The sequence below is a fragment of the Sarcophilus harrisii genome, chromosome 5, assembly GCF_902635505.1.
Source record: "Sarcophilus harrisii chromosome 5, mSarHar1.11, whole genome shotgun sequence".
NCBI classification, from domain to species: Eukaryota; Metazoa; Chordata; class Mammalia; order Dasyuromorphia; family Dasyuridae; genus Sarcophilus; species Sarcophilus harrisii.
Window position 1 is genome coordinate 72761293 of NC_045430.1, and position 19707 is coordinate 72780999.

General features: G+C 35.7%; 1 protein-coding gene across 6 annotated transcripts in view; it reads left to right on the forward strand.

The window, feature by feature from the left end:
* The window catches only part of GRIP1 (glutamate receptor interacting protein 1), a 773529-nt gene that overhangs the window by 628833 nt on the left and 124989 nt on the right, over window positions 1-19707 (forward strand). For 4 of the 6 annotated variants that reach the window (XM_031938365.1, XM_031938368.1, XM_031938369.1 and 1 more), the window contains exons 8-10: window positions 6720-6867; window positions 8713-8882; window positions 18015-18170. In XM_031938365.1, the coding sequence (XP_031794225.1) occupies window positions 6720-6867; window positions 8713-8882; window positions 18015-18170 (474 nt within the window). Of the gene's footprint in view, window positions 1-6719; window positions 6868-8712; window positions 8883-17082; window positions 17239-18014; window positions 18171-19707 lie in introns of all 6 variants that reach the window. The other 2 variants (XM_031938371.1, XM_031938366.1) reach the window with 2 other exon arrangements.

Here is a 19707-nt window from a genome sequence, read left to right on the forward strand (position 1 = left end):
AGAAAACTGTCTAAAGCTCACATGCAATAGCCTTCAAGGTCCCCCCTTACTTCTGACCTTGATTAGACATTATAATAGACCTGTAGTAGTTTTATATGAATAATTCACATTTACAAAGTGCTGGTTATTTCATATCCTTGGCCACTTCCCTAGAAATATCCCTAGACAAGCAACAGTCAGCTTCTCCATCCTTCAAAAATATTTTTTGTTTAGTCCGTGGGAAAGTTGATGAAATGGTTTAGTATCACTGTTTGAGCACTAGGTTGAGAATAATAGTACTTTTTTGCTAATGAATAATCTGACAAGTACCCTGTTCCTCATACTATTTATGTAAAGGATATGTTAGCCAGGCCATATTAGTATTAACTTGCAAAAAAATCTTTGTGTTGCCTTAGGTAGGGTATAATCAAGCCTTGTTCTCTGTTTAAAATGCACTGTTCAGAAGGAAAATTGATTAACAAAATGAAAAAAATCTAGAGTGTTTTTGATGCAAACAGTCATCAGTGTGTCTTACATAATTATAGTAGCCTATAAATCACCATAGTTTGTAAGTACTTCACTGTTGATGTAAATATCTTAATGAATGAAACCTCTTTAACCATGAATAATTTATGTCTGTATGATTCATTTTTCACACCCATACTTTACTTCAACATGATGAATTTATCCTCTGTCAGGGGCTGTGAACTTGATTTCTTTTTTGATTTTTGTTTGTTTTTTCTCATGCTGGCAAGTCTTTTTCTTCTCTCCTTCCATCTTTAATGTGTGTCTCCCAGCTATATCACTTTGATCAGCCTTTACATCTTAACTAGATATCTTTGCAAAATACTAGAGCATTTCTAATGACACTTTTTATAAGGACTTTTGTAACTTACATACAGGAGCATTTGAGATTTCCAAATGATAGCTGAGTAAGCCTTAAAATAAAGTAAAGGCCTCACGAATGCTCTTTTTATTATTGTTGAAGATTGTTACCACATGACACAAGAACTTTCCAAATGATACTGATCATAGGCCTTGATTGCAAGTAATTCCTTATCCTTTGATTTCTAGCTTGTTTCCATGAATATTATTTAACATGAAAAGTAGGGACAACTGCATAGTTTCTGAGTTTAGGTCTTTTTTTCCCCATAATACTGCCCCAATGACTTCCTCTAACATAATAGTTTTTTCAAAAAAAAAAAGTCTCAGTATCATAACTGGAACACCAGCACAAAAATTTTCAAGTCTTGAAAGATGCCTTCTTCATTTAGTCTCTAAAGAAATTTAGTACCTTTTCTTAAAAGCCAGAGCAAGAACTTTGTGAGCACCCATTGAAAAAAGTCTCATAAAAGTTTGCCATTCTAAGAAAATGTCAGCCAATATATACAGTATAGTCTGGATTCATTCCAGATCTTTATAGTTTTAAAATAAATCTGAAAAGTATTTCTTTAGGCTATTGAAAGGCTATTTCTTTATTTTAACATTCAAGCAATGGTGCCATGGACTTATTAATTTCTCTTTTAGGTGAGACATTTGTGTAAAAATATTGAAAATGTCAGTATAAACAACAGATTAATCATCAAATCAGAGATGCTTAAGACCTAATAAAATGTTAATAATCATCTTATCCAACCTGTATCTAAACCTCTTAAAACATTTCTAACAAGTTTTGTTTATAGTTCTTTCCAATAAACATTTATTATTTAATTCTTCTTTCTGTCCAGCTCATCTAGAGCCCAACTTCTTAAATTGTGGTCCATGATCCCATGTAGGGTCATAGTTTGAGGACCCCTGCGTAGTTATGTGAACCTGGGCAAGTCACTCAACCCTGATTGCTTAGGGAGCCTCAAACTAAGGCCCACGGGCCAGACACGGCAACTGAGAACGATTATCCCCTCACCCAGGGCTATGAAGTTTCTTTATTTAAAGGCCCACAAAACAAAGTTTTTGTTTTTACTATAGTCCCGCCCTCCAACAGTCTGAGGAACAGTGAACTGGCCCCCTATTTAAAAAGTTTGAAGACCGCTGGATAGATAGCTAGGGAAGTAGGGAGGTAGATAGATAGATAAGTAAATAAATGAATAAATAGATATTTAAGTAAGAATGGATGGATGGATGAATAAATAAACAAGCTTTTGTTCTTGGTATCTACTATTAATAATTAATGAGTTTTTGTTTATGTAGGCTATATTTATAGATATTTACCCTATTAGAAATAAAAACTAATTTTGGATTTGTAAACCTTCTGAATGGGTTTCAGAGACCCCCAGGATTTTCTGGGCCACATTTGAGAACCTCTAGTCTAGAGTATACCCCTATAGCAGTATTAATTTTTTCATTTCTAACTCCTTTGATCCTTATTCAGATATTCTTTTGAGAATTTCACTCCTGATTGCTGAATTTCCTTGAAAATTTCTTTTTAATGTTGCCAAAGTGCCATTCCCCCCACCCTTTTCAATAAAGTATAACTTTCTAATACTAAATTCTGGTCATGAGTCCCATGACATTGTATCAGTAATAACTTATAAAGTCAAGTTTTCTCCCTTGACTTAGTTGTTGTTCAATCTTTCAGTCCTGTTTGACTCTTCATGATGAAGCATTTCAGACTCTTCTACCTTCTACTCTCTCTTGAAGTCTATGCAAGCTCATGTTTCCTTGATTTAGGACTTCTAATTTCCCTATTAATAAACACTGTACTATATGCATTGTATATACCATGGCTACCTAAGATCGTATGTTTTGTTGTTTGCTCTCTTAGTTGTTCTGTCTCATGAATTGCACATCTCCTTTTCTATTTTTCCTCCTTTTCCATTGTACCTGTTATTATAATAGCCTTCCATGATTATAACAATAATAATAACCAACATTAATATATTGCTTTAAAGTTTACACAGAACTTTATATATATATATGCATGTAATCTATAACCTCATGTGTACATATATTTATGTGTGTGTGTGTGTGTATGTGTGTGTGTGTGTGTGTGTGTGTGATTGGAGCCTCACAATAGTATAAAATGAGTGCTATTGTTATCTCCATTTCTCAAATGAGGAAGCTAAGGCTGATAGCAGTTCAGTGTCATCTAGGGTTATGTAATTAGTGTCTGATCCAAAACAGGATTTTAACTCAGTTATTCCTGACTTCCAAGTCTACTTACTGTACCACTTAGCTGCCTGATAATGGGCTTGTCAACTTTATCTCCAGAAGGAAAAATTGATGCACCAGAGGAGTCAGTTAGTCAACAGCCATTTATAAAGCATTTGATGTGTGCCAGATACTCTACTAAGAGCCCCCTCTTCCCCCATTCCCCCATCCCCCACCTTCCACCCCCGCCCAAAAAAAAAAAAAAAAAAAATGTACTTCCTGCTTACATTCTAATAGGGCAAGACAATATACAGTTTTGTACTTAGAAGGTATGTACTGTGTAAATGGAAGATCATCCATCTCAGAGAGGAAGCAGTAAAAATGATGAGGACTGGAAAAGACCTGCAGAAGATGATGAAATTTAAGCTGATTCTTGAAGAAAGTCAGGAAAGAGAGATGAGGGAGGTGAAGAGAAGAGAGTATTATAGCCATGGGGAACAGTCAATAAAATGCATAGTTCTGAGAAATGGAGTTTCTGAAGAGAGGAACAGCAAGTAAAGCAAAGTAACTGGGCTATAGCATGGAAGGGAGTAATGTTTAAGGAAACTGGTGCTGGGACATTACCTCTCTTAAATGGCATAAAATGGTATTCATTATATCCAATTCTGGTGTAGAAGACACTTTTCCTCTTGTGCTTGATGCTAACTCTCACAAGATTCAGTTCTTCCATAAATCCCACTTAATATAAATGCTGGCCCCTGTACCTTTCCCTCAGGATAACTGAAATAAGAAATGGATGGAAGTTATTTTATGGATAGTTAGTTCATTTCATTGAGCCTCTTGCAATTAATGCAGGGTCACAACTCTCCTCCTTAATTCAGGAAAAAGGACAGGGAAATTGTTATCATGACTCAAATCCCTTCTATACCTTGTCCTGAATAGATGCTCACAAAGTTCATGTCTCTTGATTATTTAGAGGGTAAGTCAGATCACAGGTGGAGATGTCCCAGGTAGGTAACTGATTCAGCAATTGGACTTAGGGCAGCAACTAATCTAGATTAAGGAACAAATCTTGTGATCTCATTCTTTAGAGTTATCTGGGTTCCATAGACTTTAATTATAGGTGGATAGTAGTCCTGGATGTGATATCCAACAGGTCTCAGAGTCTTCTTGAGATGGTTCCTACTTGGAGAAATTACACCAGCTTACATCCTATTCAATATGGGGGTTTTGTATTATGGTAACTGTGGCAACCCATATTGCCATCTTATTTTAAATCATGTCCCGACCTAAATCCTCCACCACAAAAAAATCATTTGAATGAGGATAAATGAAGATAAAAAGAGAAACAATATTATGATGGAGACATAACTATAGATTCCCCAACCAGGAGAAGAAAATAAATAATGAGTTATAGAAATAGATGCTAAAACTGGCACATAGGCAGGAAATACTTGATGAAAGACTTTGTTTGTCTAGACATCTGCTAGAACTATTTCTGCTAAAGACAAAAGACAATATTTCTTCAACTATGTGTTTTTATGGGTAGAGATTAGCCTATCAAAAGTAGTACTTACTAAGTAAGTAAGGAGTTACTAATGCCTTTTAATCCTGTGCAATTATTTCCATTTCTTCTAATAACTCCTCCATTCTTGGGGCTTCTGTCTAGGTCTTTTAACATCCCATAGATAACAGTGCAGCACACAAACTGTATACCTCTTACGCCATCTCCTTTCCATGTTATAAGTTCAGCCTACTTTTCTATTCATATCTTGGGTGATAATATCATTATGATTTATAATACCTTCTATTTTCAGGCTATCATTTGTAAAATTCTGTAGTTTGTTTATGCCCACAATATAGATTTTCATTGCCCTTTTGAGGACTTATACTTTTGATTCTTTGAAGAATCTAGCATTCCATGATTTTCTACTATAAAATATCACATTAATATTGAAAAGATGGGGCTTTGTTTCAGGGGAAAATTTGAAATCACTGAAAATCCATATTATTTCCCAAATGCAGTCTATTTAATCCTCTTCTGCTTAAATAGAGTTCATCTCTAATCTGATATTTCTTTCAAAAATATACTGATGGAACAAATTTACAGGCTATCCATTCAATTGTATGATATAGCCTGGATAGTAAGCATTCTTCTTTCAATTGGATTTTTCCTTCGTGGATTATTAAACTGAAGTCTTTTGAATAATTGTGAATCTTATAAGTTTCACAGTGTTCTAAGGCTTAGTGCCATCAATACAATGTCATGTGCAAATAGACATTTCACCTACTATAGGGAAATCCTCAAGAATCTGTGCTGGGTAGTGATAGTGGCAAATACCTTTGATAGGTTCATTCCTTCCTTGCCTCCATCTTTTAGAATCTCTAACTTTTTTCAAGGATCAATTTGTGTCCCATCTCCTATGAAGATAATAGCTGCCATTATTATTGCTGATTATCAATATTGCCAATAATTATTATTGGTAATAATAGCTAGCATCTTAAATAGTACTTTAAAGTTTGAAAAGTGTTTCATATAAATTGTTTCATTTTATCCTCACAATAATCCTGGGAGGTAGTTATTATAATTACTCTATGTTACAGATATAGAAACTGAAACAGGCCAACTAACTTGCTCAAGATCATGCAACTATTAAGTGTCTAAGACCAGATTTGAATTTAGGTTTTCAAGTCTAGTACTGTAACCTCTCACTGTGCCATCTAAGTACTTATGGGAAAGCTTTTCTAGTCCCTTTAGTTTGTTAATACTGTCTCAGTGGTTTTGTATATACTTATCTGTTGATATGTTTGTTTCTTGATGGTTGAATGTAAGCTCCTTCCAAATAGCGATTGATTTTGTCTTTGATCTTTGTTTCAATGAACACAAGCACTGTAGCTCATTTAATAAGTGTATATGAGATTGGACTGGATTGGATATTAATATTAATAATTAAGAGGTGGTTGAGTAAAATTATCTGTGTTGTTGCACATACCAGGGATGCTAATATGATTTAATGTCTTTTTTTTCCATGAGAAAAATGGAGGATGGGGATCATATCTGTGCTCAAGTATTTGAAGGACTATCATATTGAGGAAATACTTGACATTTTAATTCCAAAAGCTAAAATTATAACTCCTCAACAAGAGTTATGTGGAGGCAGGTTTCAGCTAGATCAAGGAAATTAGAGGAGTCCAAAAAGTAGAATAATGTAGGAGTCTGTGACTACTGGGTCCACTTATACATGACAGGCTTCCACCAATCTATGACCCAAGTGGACCCAAGGGAATTGGAAAAGCACAAAAATATGTTGTGAAAGATGTATCGGTCACTAATATTGTGACACAAAGACATCACTGATCAATCTTTTGATATATACATATATATATATATATATATATATATATATATAATTTTTTGGTTTTTTTGCTGAGGCAATTGGGGTTAAGTGACTTGCCCAGTCACACAGCTAGGAAGCATTAAGCATCTGAGGTTGGATTTGAATCTGGTGCTCCAACCACTGTGCCACCTAGCTGCCCCTTTTGATATATTTTGTATTTGCAGTTCTACCAGTTCTACAGTATGATCGAATTATTATCAATATTGTTATTAAACTGACTTCTTTATTTTCATTTTTAAATTAAATTTCCAACAGATTCAGTGGCAACAGCCTCTGGGCCACTGCTTGTTGAAGTTGCCAAAACTCCTGGTTCCAGCCTTGGTGTTGCACTGAGTACCTCAATGTGCTGTAATAAGCAGGTCATCATCATTGACAAAATCAAATCTGCAAGTATTGCTGACAGGTGAGTGTCCATGAAGGTGCTTCATCTTGCAAACTGCATGGCAAAAAACAACAACAACAACAACGACAAATAAAAAGCTAAAAATTAAGTTTCCTTGCCATTTTCAATAAGTTTCATTTAGAGAGACAAGTCACTGTTGTTGGACCTTAAAATTTACCTACCCTACCAGTTGCCCCATGATGGCACTCTCAGTTTAAGGATTCTCCCTAAATATTTAATTTGGCCATTGGGGTAGGGTTTTTGAGTCTTTATTTTAAGAGTAAAGCAAACTCTCCATTGCCACATAAACCTTCCATTATTACCATGGAGAAGTCAAACAGCTCTTTGTGATGTAGCATGCAGTGAAGTATCCAAAGGAGTTAAACCCTATAACCATGAAATCTTATTATTTTTCTTAAACGAAAAAAAAATTGACTACCTGGCTGGAATCCTTAAAGAAAAGCTCTGCAGTGTGAAACAGCTGTCATGGTGTGTTAATCTTAAGGTTTTACAACCTTGAAGTGTCCCTTTAAGGTGCATTTCTCATTCCTACAACACAATAAAAATGAAACTCCTTTACCTTAGGTTTTTTTCTCCTTCTAATTAATATTTTAGAATGTTGCTGAGTATGATGGGAGGGAAGTGCTGGTTTCCCACCTACAAAGTCATTTTATAGTTCCTGATAAGAAAGACTTCATTTTCTCTATTTGGAGTGACCTAACACATCCAAATGAAATTATATTTACCGATGGAAAGGATGATTAAAAACACTTTTTGCCCTGAGAAGTAGGCTACTAAAGTTGTAGAATAATTTCTCTAAATTTTATTTTAAAATATGTGTTAGGAGCCGAGCTCTTATGCATGCTCCTAGTTCTTTTCTCCCTATACCCCAGTTCTTCCCAGTATTATCTCTCACAGCAGGGCTGTGAGCAGCAACCCCCTGTGGTGGTCAGTCTACAGCTCCACTGTGGTCTTACCCTACATTAAAGCCTTTAACAGCCATTGATCCAGGGGTGCTCTCCAGTTCAATGGTGCAGGATGCTTTAATTTTCTCCCTCTGTTTTTTCCCATTCCACAGGGGGTAACCAGTTAAAGGAGCTGTCCACTTGACTGGTACGTCGGGATGCTGACTGCTGTGTTTGCATTTCTCAACTCATCCAGTAGCCAGTTTCTTGAGTGCAGCAAGGTGTAGCAGCTAGCCCCCTTCCCCTTGTCCCAGTCTTTCCCTCAAGTCTCCATGCCAGCCCTGGTTTCATGACTTGTTTGAATCTTGCATAATTTCCATCCTCATTTACAATTTCTGTTCTAATAAATGTTTAACTTTGGAGTAACAAAATAAAAAGAAAATGGTGAATTGGATACGTGTGTGAGAGGGGTCTTACCTAGTATTTCTCCCACGTTATTCTCATTATGCTATTGTCATTCACACACATATTAATTGTCCAATTCTTTGGGCAATGTCATGGGTTATTGTGTACTTATCAACTCTCATTTAGAGAAATGAAGGCCTAAAGGAAGGAAAACTGAAAAAATTGAGGGAGAGTGAGAAAAAAGTGTTTTTCTAAATTATTTCCAAGTATACTCCCCACGTGAAAGTTGGAAAAGAAAGGGGAAAATACATTCATTGTTTTTCTGAATTTTTTCATTTTCCCTAAGCCTTCATGTCTCTCTATATATATCAGGTTTGTATTAAAAGGCTTAAAATTCGACATTGGATGGCTCCTATAACATCTGAACTTTTCCTTTCTTTTTAAAAAGATAATTAATATCTCTTGTAATTTTCATGAGTAATATGCAGGAACTAAAAAGTCACATTCCAAACAGGGATCATACTTTCATCAGACTGAGTTTTCTTCCTTTCTGTAGATGTGGCGCATTGCATGTTGGAGATCATATTCTTTCTATCGATGGAACTAGCATGGAATATTGCACAATGGCAGAAGCAACACAATTCCTTGCCAATACTACAGACCAGGTCAAACTTGAGATCCTTCCCTATCACCAGACTCGAGTAGCACTGAAAGGACCTGACCATGGTAAGAAGATCCATTTGGATAAATCTCTTTTTCTCTTATTTTCTCTTCATGGTCATTGCCTTGTCCAGGAGAATAAAAAATTGGAATGGGGTTGAGGTTAAATCTATCTCCATCCTTTTCAGTATTATAAGTTGACTTGTTATTGCCCCAGCGCCTTGCCCATTGCCTGGCACATAGTAGAAACTTAATAAATACTTGATGATTGAGTATTTATTGATCATCTTCTGTCTTACAAGCCCCCCTTTTCAAGTTGTATGTGGTTTTCTTGGATATACCTTCATGAGAATCCATAAAATTGAGGCATAAAATAGTTTTAAGATTGTTTATTAAAGTTTCACTGAATGTAAAGCAAAATTCTTAAGGCCATTTCAGCAGAAGGAAGAGAGGCACTTAGCATTGTTAATGCTGAGTTTAATGCTGGGTTTCTTTCTTGTAAAGGTGAAGTTGCAAAAGGCAAACCTGAATGTGTGTTTTGACAGAACTACAGTTGATTCCCATATTTCCTTCATAATTTTAAGGGATACTATATAAATGTTCCTGCTTCAAAGAAGTCAGGGAATTAGTCTCCATTCCTTGTAGAATATTTCATTTCTCTGAGTTTCAAATGCATGTCTAGCATGCTCTGAAACATTCAGATCTTGGAGAAAGAGAGGTAATTCCTCATCAGGTCTAGTCACATCTCTGAAACCTTTTCTTCTCAGGATAATAGAAAAACTTTCTCTTCCCAAACTGGACATACTATTGTCTAATAGTAAACAATTTACCAGCAATACATTTTGGTGGAATCAAAAACTGCAGAGTCTACTAATAGGGCTAAAAATTGGACTTCTGATTTCATTGCTTTAATAACTCCATATTATCAAACACAGATTGGCACTTTCTGAATAACCAGTAGGCTCCAAGAGTTGCTTAGAGGTCTGAGAAGGGAGACTTACCTCTGGTCTCAGTTGATGTGTGTCAGATGCAGGACTGGAATCTAGGTCTTCTTGGCTTCGTGGCCAACTCTTCTCTATTCATTCCACTATGCTGCCTCCATAGTGTTATTCGTTGAAGAGCCACAACGTATTCATATATCAAGAATAAAAAAGAAGCTCAAAGATTGTGGCTTCAGAGCACACAAATGTACCTATTGGTTTTTAAATGAGGTCCAGCTTAGTATCTTTAATCAAAAGATGCCACAAGAATAAAAATAATCCGTGCTCAAAAAAAGCAACCAGAGAAATTTCCTGTAGTTTTTGTTTTTAAAATGTCCCCTTATTTTAAAATAAAAACAAAACAAAAGAAAATTTAAGCATAATTTAAAGCCAAGTCTGTTTATTTTTCTTATATTCTACAAACTGACAGACCTCCTTTGGTGCTGAATCATTACATTTCAAAGAGAATTAATATGTTTCTGTACATAAAGGAAGATAGCAAATTACTCTGGAATTGCCTTCTTGGATATAGAGAGCTCATTTGTATTACATGCCTTACACCTCTGAAAACAGTCTGTACTTTTTCTCTACAGTTTAAGAAGGGGCATTGAGGGTGGGGGATGTGGGTGGGGTAGATAATTCCATACTGAACAAATCAGCTGGATACAACCCTTTTAATTAAATAGAGCTCAGACAGCCCCAGAGCTAATGAAATCCACAGTACCCCATCATTTTTATCAGATTTTTAATTTTGCACATGGAGCAAAATACAGAAAGTATGCTGGGCAGGCAGATTATCCATTTTTTTAAAAAAAAAAATCTACCCTCATTTAAAATATTTCAATAGAAATGATAAGGAACTACAATAGGCTCCAGATCACAGATCATTCATACAGGTCACAATGATGAGATATTTTCTAACACACAAACTATGGAGAAAAACTTTTTAATGTATAAGGATTTTCACGTTACAGTCTTTGTTGACTTGGCAAGAGTTTGGGGAAGTATATGTCTAGCAATGGAGTATGTATCTTGAGTGATGCTGGTTTGTGGTTTTTTTTTTTTTTTTTTTTTCCTCCTTAACTTTTACTAATGACTTTTGTTTTCCTATTATATTTATTTCTGAATAAATCCCTCTTGGCCTCCCCAACTTAATGAGCCTTTCTTTGTAACAAAGAAGAAAAAAACAGTTAAACATTTTAATGATTATGTAGTCATAGTTCCCCCCCCCCTCTTCAACAAGAAGAGGAAGGTGTATTTCTTCCAGTAATGTTGTTTTGTCATGGAAATGTAATATTATCCAAATTCCTCCATTAATGACTCCCAGATCAATTTCTAAATTGTTTTTTTTATTTTCTTAAGCCAATTTCTTCTTATTCCTTTTTATTTTCCCTACACACCAATAATAAAAAGTTTGCTCGAAGCAATTTTCCAACATATTGACAAAGGAATAAAATTATTTATCCTGCAACTCAGTTCAAACGGTTGATTTTACTCTTTAAACTGCATGTACTAGGAGAAAATCTTAATATTTCTTTACCATAGAGTTGGCATAATAATAATTCACATTTATGTAGTATTAAGGAATTTACACAGCACTTTCTTCACAGCATTGTGTAAAGGAGGTTATCTGGGTGTTATTATCCCAATGTATAAGATTTTTTTAAAATGACTCACTTTTGACTTGCTTCAGGTTGCACATTTGGTAAGAGTCTTTGACCTTACCAAATTATTTGGTAAGACTTTTGACCTTAAGACTAGTAGTCTTTTCAGTACCTTATTCTGCTTCTTATATCTGATACCATTTATGGAGGAGGAAACTTAACAGCTAGGTAGTTCACTAGTTAGAGCACCAGGCCTGCAATCAGGAACATGAGTTCAAATCCAACTTAGAAACTTACTATTTATATGACCCTGGGCAAGTCATGCAACTGTGTGCCTCAGTTTCCTCATCTGTAAAATAAATTGAAGAAGAAAATGGCAAACCACTTCAGTATGTTTGCCAAGAAAACACCAAATGAGGTCGTGAGCAATTAGAAACAATTAAAAAATGACTCAATAACAATAACAGCAAAATGTAGAAGTAATAGGTCACACTAGTTCAAGTAAGAAATCCTTGATGTAGTTCTGATCTTATCTCCCTTCTTCCCTTCAGAAACTTACTTATCTTCTTTCAAATGTAATGTACAGGTGTCTCTTATTTTAAAAGAATGCATGTATACTATTAAATTATTTGGAAAACTACTTTCTATAAAGTGAATCCTATTTTCCTAGCTTATTTACATTGTAAAAATCTGTTTACATTCCTGCCAACATGTAAATGTGCTCATAACTACTCAACCCGTTAAAAAAATTTTTTTTAGATACTATGGTAACAATTTTATATTAAAGTGACTATTTCATTTGCTTTCATGTTTTTCTTGTCATATAGTTACATAGATCTCTTCCAAAATATAATGATACTTTCTATCATTTTATATACTTTATTATATGTGTGTGTGTATGTATAAACACACACACATACATGCAGTGTCATATATACTTTCTATCTGTGAAACATCTCCATAGCATTTTTTGACATGAATGGTAAAAGATAAGAGTACTATCCATACTTTACTTTGGGGAAAGCAGCGTGACTCAAGGGAAAATACACTGAATTCAAAGCACTATACTTGGAGTTCAGGAATCTGGGTTCAAGTCTCAACATATTTTATTTTAGTGGACTCACAAAGCCATAAGAAATAAAAGTTAGCACTGGAAAGAGCAGACAATCTCGTTTCAAATCCTGCCTTTAGGACAGGTAACCTATATGATCTTAAACAAGTCTCAACCTTTATGAGCCTCAATTTGCTCATCTGCAAAATGAGGGGATCCCAAAGCTGGCTTCTGATATGTCTTCCAAACTTTTATTCTATAATCCTAGAAACCTAACTAGGAGGAAAGTTCTATTTTGTTGTTTGATGTTGTTGTTGAAAAGTATAGATTATATAGGTGGTAGGAAGGAAGAGCTTTGATGAATAAAGACTGTTCTCAAATAGAAAACCTGGAAACTATCAGATCAGAGGAGGGAATCTATAGTCACCTAATTGGGTACATAAATATTCTGCAAATAATATATACTATTATGATAATATATATCTATTCAATAATATGTACTTTATATAATAATATGATGCTCAACCTATGGGAACAGTGCTGGGGTACCTGACTTTTGCTTGGCATGGTATTTGATATGGGAAGCAGCAAGGAGACTGTAAGTGAGCTTTTATAACTTGTAATTTTAGTAGGTTTCTCAGTGGTCCTTTAGCTTTGGAATTATCCATCTCTTATTTTAATAGAGGTGGTGAGATAGTACACAAAATCCCAAAGCTGACAGAGTCCTACATCTTTATCTGAATTCCTTTCATATTTCCTATCCAGACTACAGCATCAAGTCAATTCGACAAACATTTATTAAAGGCCTGTTATGGCTAAGGAACCATGATCAGTACTGAGAATACAAAGGTGGAAAAAAATAATACAGTCTCTATCTTCAAAGGACTTGGCAGTCTAATGGAGTTAAGACAGATACACCAAAAACTACAAAACAAGTCAGAATGTAATAAATACATAGGAGTCGTTAAACTGAAGAGAAGTGCGAGATCAAAGGGAGACATCCCTTGTAGCTATCAGGATAGTGGGGTGGGAAATGATGGTGTATATCAGATTAGGCTTTATCGAGAAGGAAAAATGTGACTTAAATTTTAAAGAAATAGAATATCTCAACAGGTAGAAATAGGAAAAGAATGTTGTTGTTTTTTTTGGCATATAGATAACATGTTAAGATTTCAGGAGGAAGAAAAAATAAGAAAGGATGAAGAATGTTGTCCCTTTTTTTGTGTGTGTGCTTGGTCTCCCTCCATTCTCTAGGCTAAAAATGCAACATTCATGTTGCAGTCATTCATGTATGCAGTCCCAATACTAATTAGCACAGACGTTTTCCTACACTTTTCCTAGCTTAGCCTTCATAAGTAGCATAGTGGTCATCCATACTAAGGGACTTACCCTATTGCCTCCTTTCTTAGGATACTTAAATTCAGACTGGCCAAACACTAACCTCAGCTTCCTGAGCATCAGGAACTATGTGTATGTGGTACCACACCTGGTCTAATTGTTTATTTTGGTAGGAACATGGATACATTTGGTTTGAAATAGACCTGGAAAAGTGGATTAAAGCCAAATTGTAGCAACACTAAAGTCCTCAGCCAAAAGGTATGCATTTTGTACCTTCATTCAAAAGAATATGAAGTACATACTATATTCAAAGCATTGTACCAGAGATTGAAAATACAAAGATATTTTTAAAAGACCAAGTCCCTGCCTTTGAGTATCTTGGTAGTAGAAATGTAAGCATTTAACAACTAATTGGATGTTGGGAAATGAGGAAAAAGAGAAGAGAGAAATGATGGAGTTTTAAGCTTCTTCAACAGAAGAATGGTGATGAGATTTACAAAAATTTACAAGAAAAAGAGAAGTTTAAGGGGAGGGACAGTGGGATGTGCGTGTGTGTGTGTGTGTGTGTGTTCAGTTTTGGTCATATTGAGTTTAAGATAGATGAGAATACCCAGAGGAAAATATCTGGTAGTTGGAAATGCAGGTCTGGAATTCATAAGAGAAATTGGGACCAGAGATAAATCTAACAGAGATTTAAGAATCTTCTGTATTCAGGTGCTCAAACAATTATGGGAGTAAATGGGATCATCAAGGGGAAGAAAATTATAAAATAAGGAAAAAGAAAAGAAAGCAAGGGATGATATTTAGAAGCCAATTCTATACAACTTAATGTAGCATTGAAGACCATTCTGGCCTCTCACTCTTTGTCAAAAAAAGTCTAAGTTTCTAGATTCTTGTCAGAGAGGGGAAAGAGAAAGAAGATAATATTCATTTGGTTGGGGAAGGGAGGAGGAAGAGAAGGCTAAAGGTAAGAGAATATCACAGGATCATCAAGTCTCTTGGTTAGGAGAAACCTGAGCATATTTCTGAATAGAAATTAGAGGGCAAGGGGCAACTAAGTACCATGGTGGAAAGAGCACCAGCCCTGAAGTCAGGAGGACCCAAGTTCAAATGTAGTACTCAGACACTTAACACTACCTAGCTGTGTGACCCTGGGCAACTCACTTAACCCCAATTCCCTCAGCAAGAAAAAAAAAAGAGAAAGAAAGAAAGAAAGAGAGAGAGAGAAAGAAGGGAGGGAGAGAGAGAGAGAGAGAGAGAAAGAAAGAAAGAAAGAAAGAAAGAAAGAAAGAAAGAAAGAAAGAAAGAAAGAAAGAAAGAAAGAAAGAAAGAAAGAAAGAAAGAAGAAAGAGAGAGAGAGGGAGGGAGGGAAGGAGGAAGGAAGGAAGGAAGGAAGGAAGGAAGGAAGGAAGGAAGGAAGGAAGGAAGGAAGGAAGGAAGGAAGGAAAGAAGGAAGAATTTGAAGATGCAAAATGTATCTAAATGATTAATGGAATAAGGTCTTGGAAGAGGAGAGAGCAGGTGAGATCAGGGTCACAAATGGAAGGACCAGCCTTGTTGAGGAGTAGGGACTTATCATACACTGTCTTTTTTCTTAATTATTTCTTAATTGTACAAAGTCTTGGCTGGCAAATGACAAGAGCTGTACTTAGTTCAAGGTCTTTTATATCTCCATTTTAATTAGCACAATTCTGGGCACACAGGAGTTTAACAAATACTTGTTGACTGATTGACTTTCCAAATGCCACATCTTATGATCTTTTCCTCATCTTCAAACTACTTCATTCTTTTGCAGCATTTAATACTATTAGCCATATCTCCTTGATATGTTCTCATTCCTTGGTTCCCACAATAGCATCCTTTTCTGGTTTTCTTTCTATTTTCCTGACCATTGCCTCTGAGCTTCCCCTGTTTCACCTCTTTCTTCCTACCCCTTAAGCTTCATAACACTGTAATAGTAGGAACAATGTAGCAGAAGCTAGGATGATGAGTAGCCTCTCAGCTACAAGAAATATAGGTTAGTACTATTCCCCAAGGGGAATTTATAGCTTGTTCTCTTGAATATTAAATTGCACTGGGGAGATTTCTCTTAAGAAAGGGCTTGCTCTACCTCATCTACTATAAAAGACACTAGCTTGGCTAGTGGATAAAAGATGAGATGGAATTTGAAGTTAATGAGTACTTTTTTCAGCTCTGAGGTTAATGTGATCTTTAATGTGTAACATAGATGACTGAACCTTCCAGCAAGGAGAGGGTTCAACTATCACATTGGGGTGTTACAAGCAAAGAGTATCCATAGATATATTTGGTAATAATGAAAAACATATGACCTTAAAGGTAGGAGAAGTGGAAAGATGTATGAGTCTGATCTTTATTGTTTTGATTATTTGAAAAACATAGCAGATAAGTATACCAAGGATCAGTATTGTTTGCATTCTTAAGCTTTGGGTAGGGAAACAAATATTAATAGCAAGGAACATAGAGCATGTTGTCTAGGGAAAGAAATGAAATGCCACTAAAAATCACATTAAAACGATTGAGAAGCTTTGCCCCCAAAATGTCATTTATTGTCAAAAATGAATTGAGCACCTTACAGAAATACAAGTCTAGTAATCAAATATTCATTTCTAGAAAAAAAAAAAAAAGGACATTGCTCAGAACCACATAAAATCACATCATAGGCTAAGATCTCTTTATTATTGGAAGCCCTAGATAAGATCCGAGTAGAAATAGTTGATTGTTGAGGATAATCAAATGGCAGTGATAGATGTTGGCTAAATTAAAATGTCAGAGCAATAACTTGTAGTGACTGACATGTAAACTGCTCAAATCAGGAAAGAATGTGATTTATCTCTCCTAGTTTTCTTTTGCTTAATATACAAGGGCTGTTAACTGGTAGAGATTTGCAAATCTTTAATTACTAATAGTGTGTCATATATCTTGATGGGGTTGACTTTTAAGTTAAAAAATGTTTTTAATCTCAGCAGCTAAGCACGGGGGAGATTAGAAATTGATTCAATAGTCATCTTTAAAGGAAGAAAAATGGGCTTTAGAAAAGCATGCATTATTCTTGGGAGGATGAAAGGTTTCAATCCCAGATGTTAATCATCTGCTTTGCTGACCACTGAGAAAAAGGGAAAAGCCAAACAAATCTTTTTCCTTTGCAAACCTCTTTTATTTTTGTCATCTTTTTTCTTCCTTCGAACAATTTAGTTACCTTTTCCTCTTTTTTTGGTTCTTCCTCTCCTTTCCTCCCTCCCCCCCCATTTCCTGTCATCCCTTCACATGGGCAGATAAAGTTCAGAGGAGCAACGGGCAACTTACCTGGGATTCCTGGGCCAACAACCACAGCAGGCTACTCACCTATCACCATTATAAAACCTACCTACCTGATCATTGCAGAATGGCATCCTGGAAATTCCAGAAACCACTTCCACCGAAAAACACTCGTAATATTCCAGTCTTTCCCCTCCTGGTTTCTAAATTGAAGTTCTTTCTCCTCTCCTTTCTTCCTCCTTTTTCTTTTTCCCTCCCCTCCTCTTCCCTTCCCTTTTCTCTTCTCCTCTCCTTTTCTTTCCCTTTCTCTCCTCTCCTTTCTTCTTCCTTTCTCTTCTTCCTTCCCTCCTCTTTCCTTCCCTTTTCTCTTCTCCTCTCCTTTTCTTTCCCTTTTTCTCTTCTCTTTTTATTCTCTCCTTTCTTTCTCTCTGTCCTCTCTTCTCCCTTCTCTCATTCCATTTTTGTCTTCATGTATGTCATACTTTCTCGTAACAATGAAAGGTTATTTCTGACATCTCTTAAACCCTTTTCTTTTCCAAGTGGACAGCCTTGGTTACTAAGAAAAGGTATGGAAATTCAGAACGCTTTGCTTTCATGTGATGAGGTTATTTATTCTAAATTATCTATGTCTGTGAATTTCATGTTACAAATCACCTGTAAAGATAAACGAACATCTTAAATGTTTTGGTTTTGAAGAAGCTGTATTTTAATGTTTCTTGTCTAACGCAAAAGTTTTCCATCGTGTCTCCAGGGTTCCAACTAGATCATAGGGACTTGTTAGGTTTTACATTTAAAGCATCAGAGGCCTGTCTGTGTCTTTGTCATGAGATGACTGCATCCCATCCCTATACCTCGTGTATGTTTCTCTGATTTATTACTGACTAGCAGGTGTGGACAGCACCTCGCCCCATCCAAGAATTCTCTATGCCAAGTTTCTACTTTCTTGCAGCAGCTATGGTGTCTTCATCCATCTCTCCTACCTCCATGAGTGGCTATAGCCTGAATTCCCTGAACACGGGCACATTACCTCGAGGCGTCTACACCACCAGTCCACGTGGAACTATGATGAGGAGGAGACTGAAAAAGAAAGACTTCAAAAGCTCACGTAAGTGTAAAAGGGTTTGGTTTTACATTTGGTTTGGTAGTCCATGTCTCTTTTGGTGCTCAGGAGTTGCCGGGGAGAAGTGGTTGAAAATTAGCAGGTATTACTATTTTAGATGCTGAAAATAATAGGGGAAGCTTTTTTCTGTGTTCGGGACTAAATTATCATAGAGAGATACCAGATTGGATTATTAGCAGCTAAAGTTACATAGTCCACATAATGAAGTTAATATCTTTGATTTTATATTTAAAGTGTATTGGTTCTTTTGAGCTTGTTTTTGCCTCCAGTTTATTTAAAAGAAAGCTTTTCTTTGATGTCACGTGGTCTTATTTAGAAATTAAGAAGGTCAGTTTGATTTATTGGTTCTACTATACCATTCTGTGTGCCCTTGGACCTGAAAATTTTATTCTTTTGATTTTCTACTCTGAAATGTACTAGTACTTTTAAACTATTCACCCTAAGGGCACGTAAAGTAAATAAACATTAGTTCACAAAAAAACATTCTTTGGAATACCAGTCATGATTATGTGCAAATGGGAACTGCTGGATCATTTAAGCACCAAAGTGATTGAGCATGTATCAGGGCTTGGAGATGCCTGTTTGTGATTTGGATAATTGGTGATGAGGGATAGAGAAAAGTGTGTATGTTTCTTGTGAATGATCCTTTCTGTCCCACCATTGACTTATCCACCCTCATGTCTTATTGTCTCCTGTCTGTTCTACTCTCTAGCCAAATTAGACTACTCTTTACTTCTCAAATATACACAGTTCTTTCTCAGCTTTATTCCTTTGTTCAGATTGTTCTCGGTGCTTAGAATGCCATTCCACAGTATCACTATCTGATGAATTCCTAAACATTCTTTAAAGTCAAATGCCTTGTCCTTAATGGATCTCTTTATGCAATGTGGAGGGAGAGGGGATCCATGTGAATATGCATGCTGAGAACTGCATAATTATACTAGAGAAGCTTGCCTGAATTACTTGTACTATGTTTATGTCATCCCCACCCAATTGTCCCTTCTGCCTTTAGATATTTAATTTATATTGTTACCAAATGCATTACATTAATTTGTATTTTAATGTTGGTGCTAGGACCTGAAAGCAGGTTATCTTCTGTGGCTACCTTTGACCCAACACCATAATATCTATAATAGAGGGAATGATAGATTTGTAAGGATGATCGGCTTCAAATCTCAAATCTCACCTCTGACATTAATGTGCAATCATAAGAAAGGCGCTTAACTTCCCTAAAATCCAATCTTCTCATCTATAAAAAGAAAATTATGATATCTGAGATCCCTATTAGGATCTAAACCAGTCCATCAGCAAGCATTTGTTAAAAAAACTATGTGGCAAACACTATGATAAGTATTAGGAGTATTAAAAAAAAAAAAAAAAAAAAAAAAAGCAAAGACACAATTTTTACCTTCAAGGAACTGTCATTCTGATAGACACCATACAAATAACTATGTACATAAAAGATATATGTGGTATAAATGAAAGGCAATCTCAGAGGACAGGCACTAAGAGTGAGGGTTAA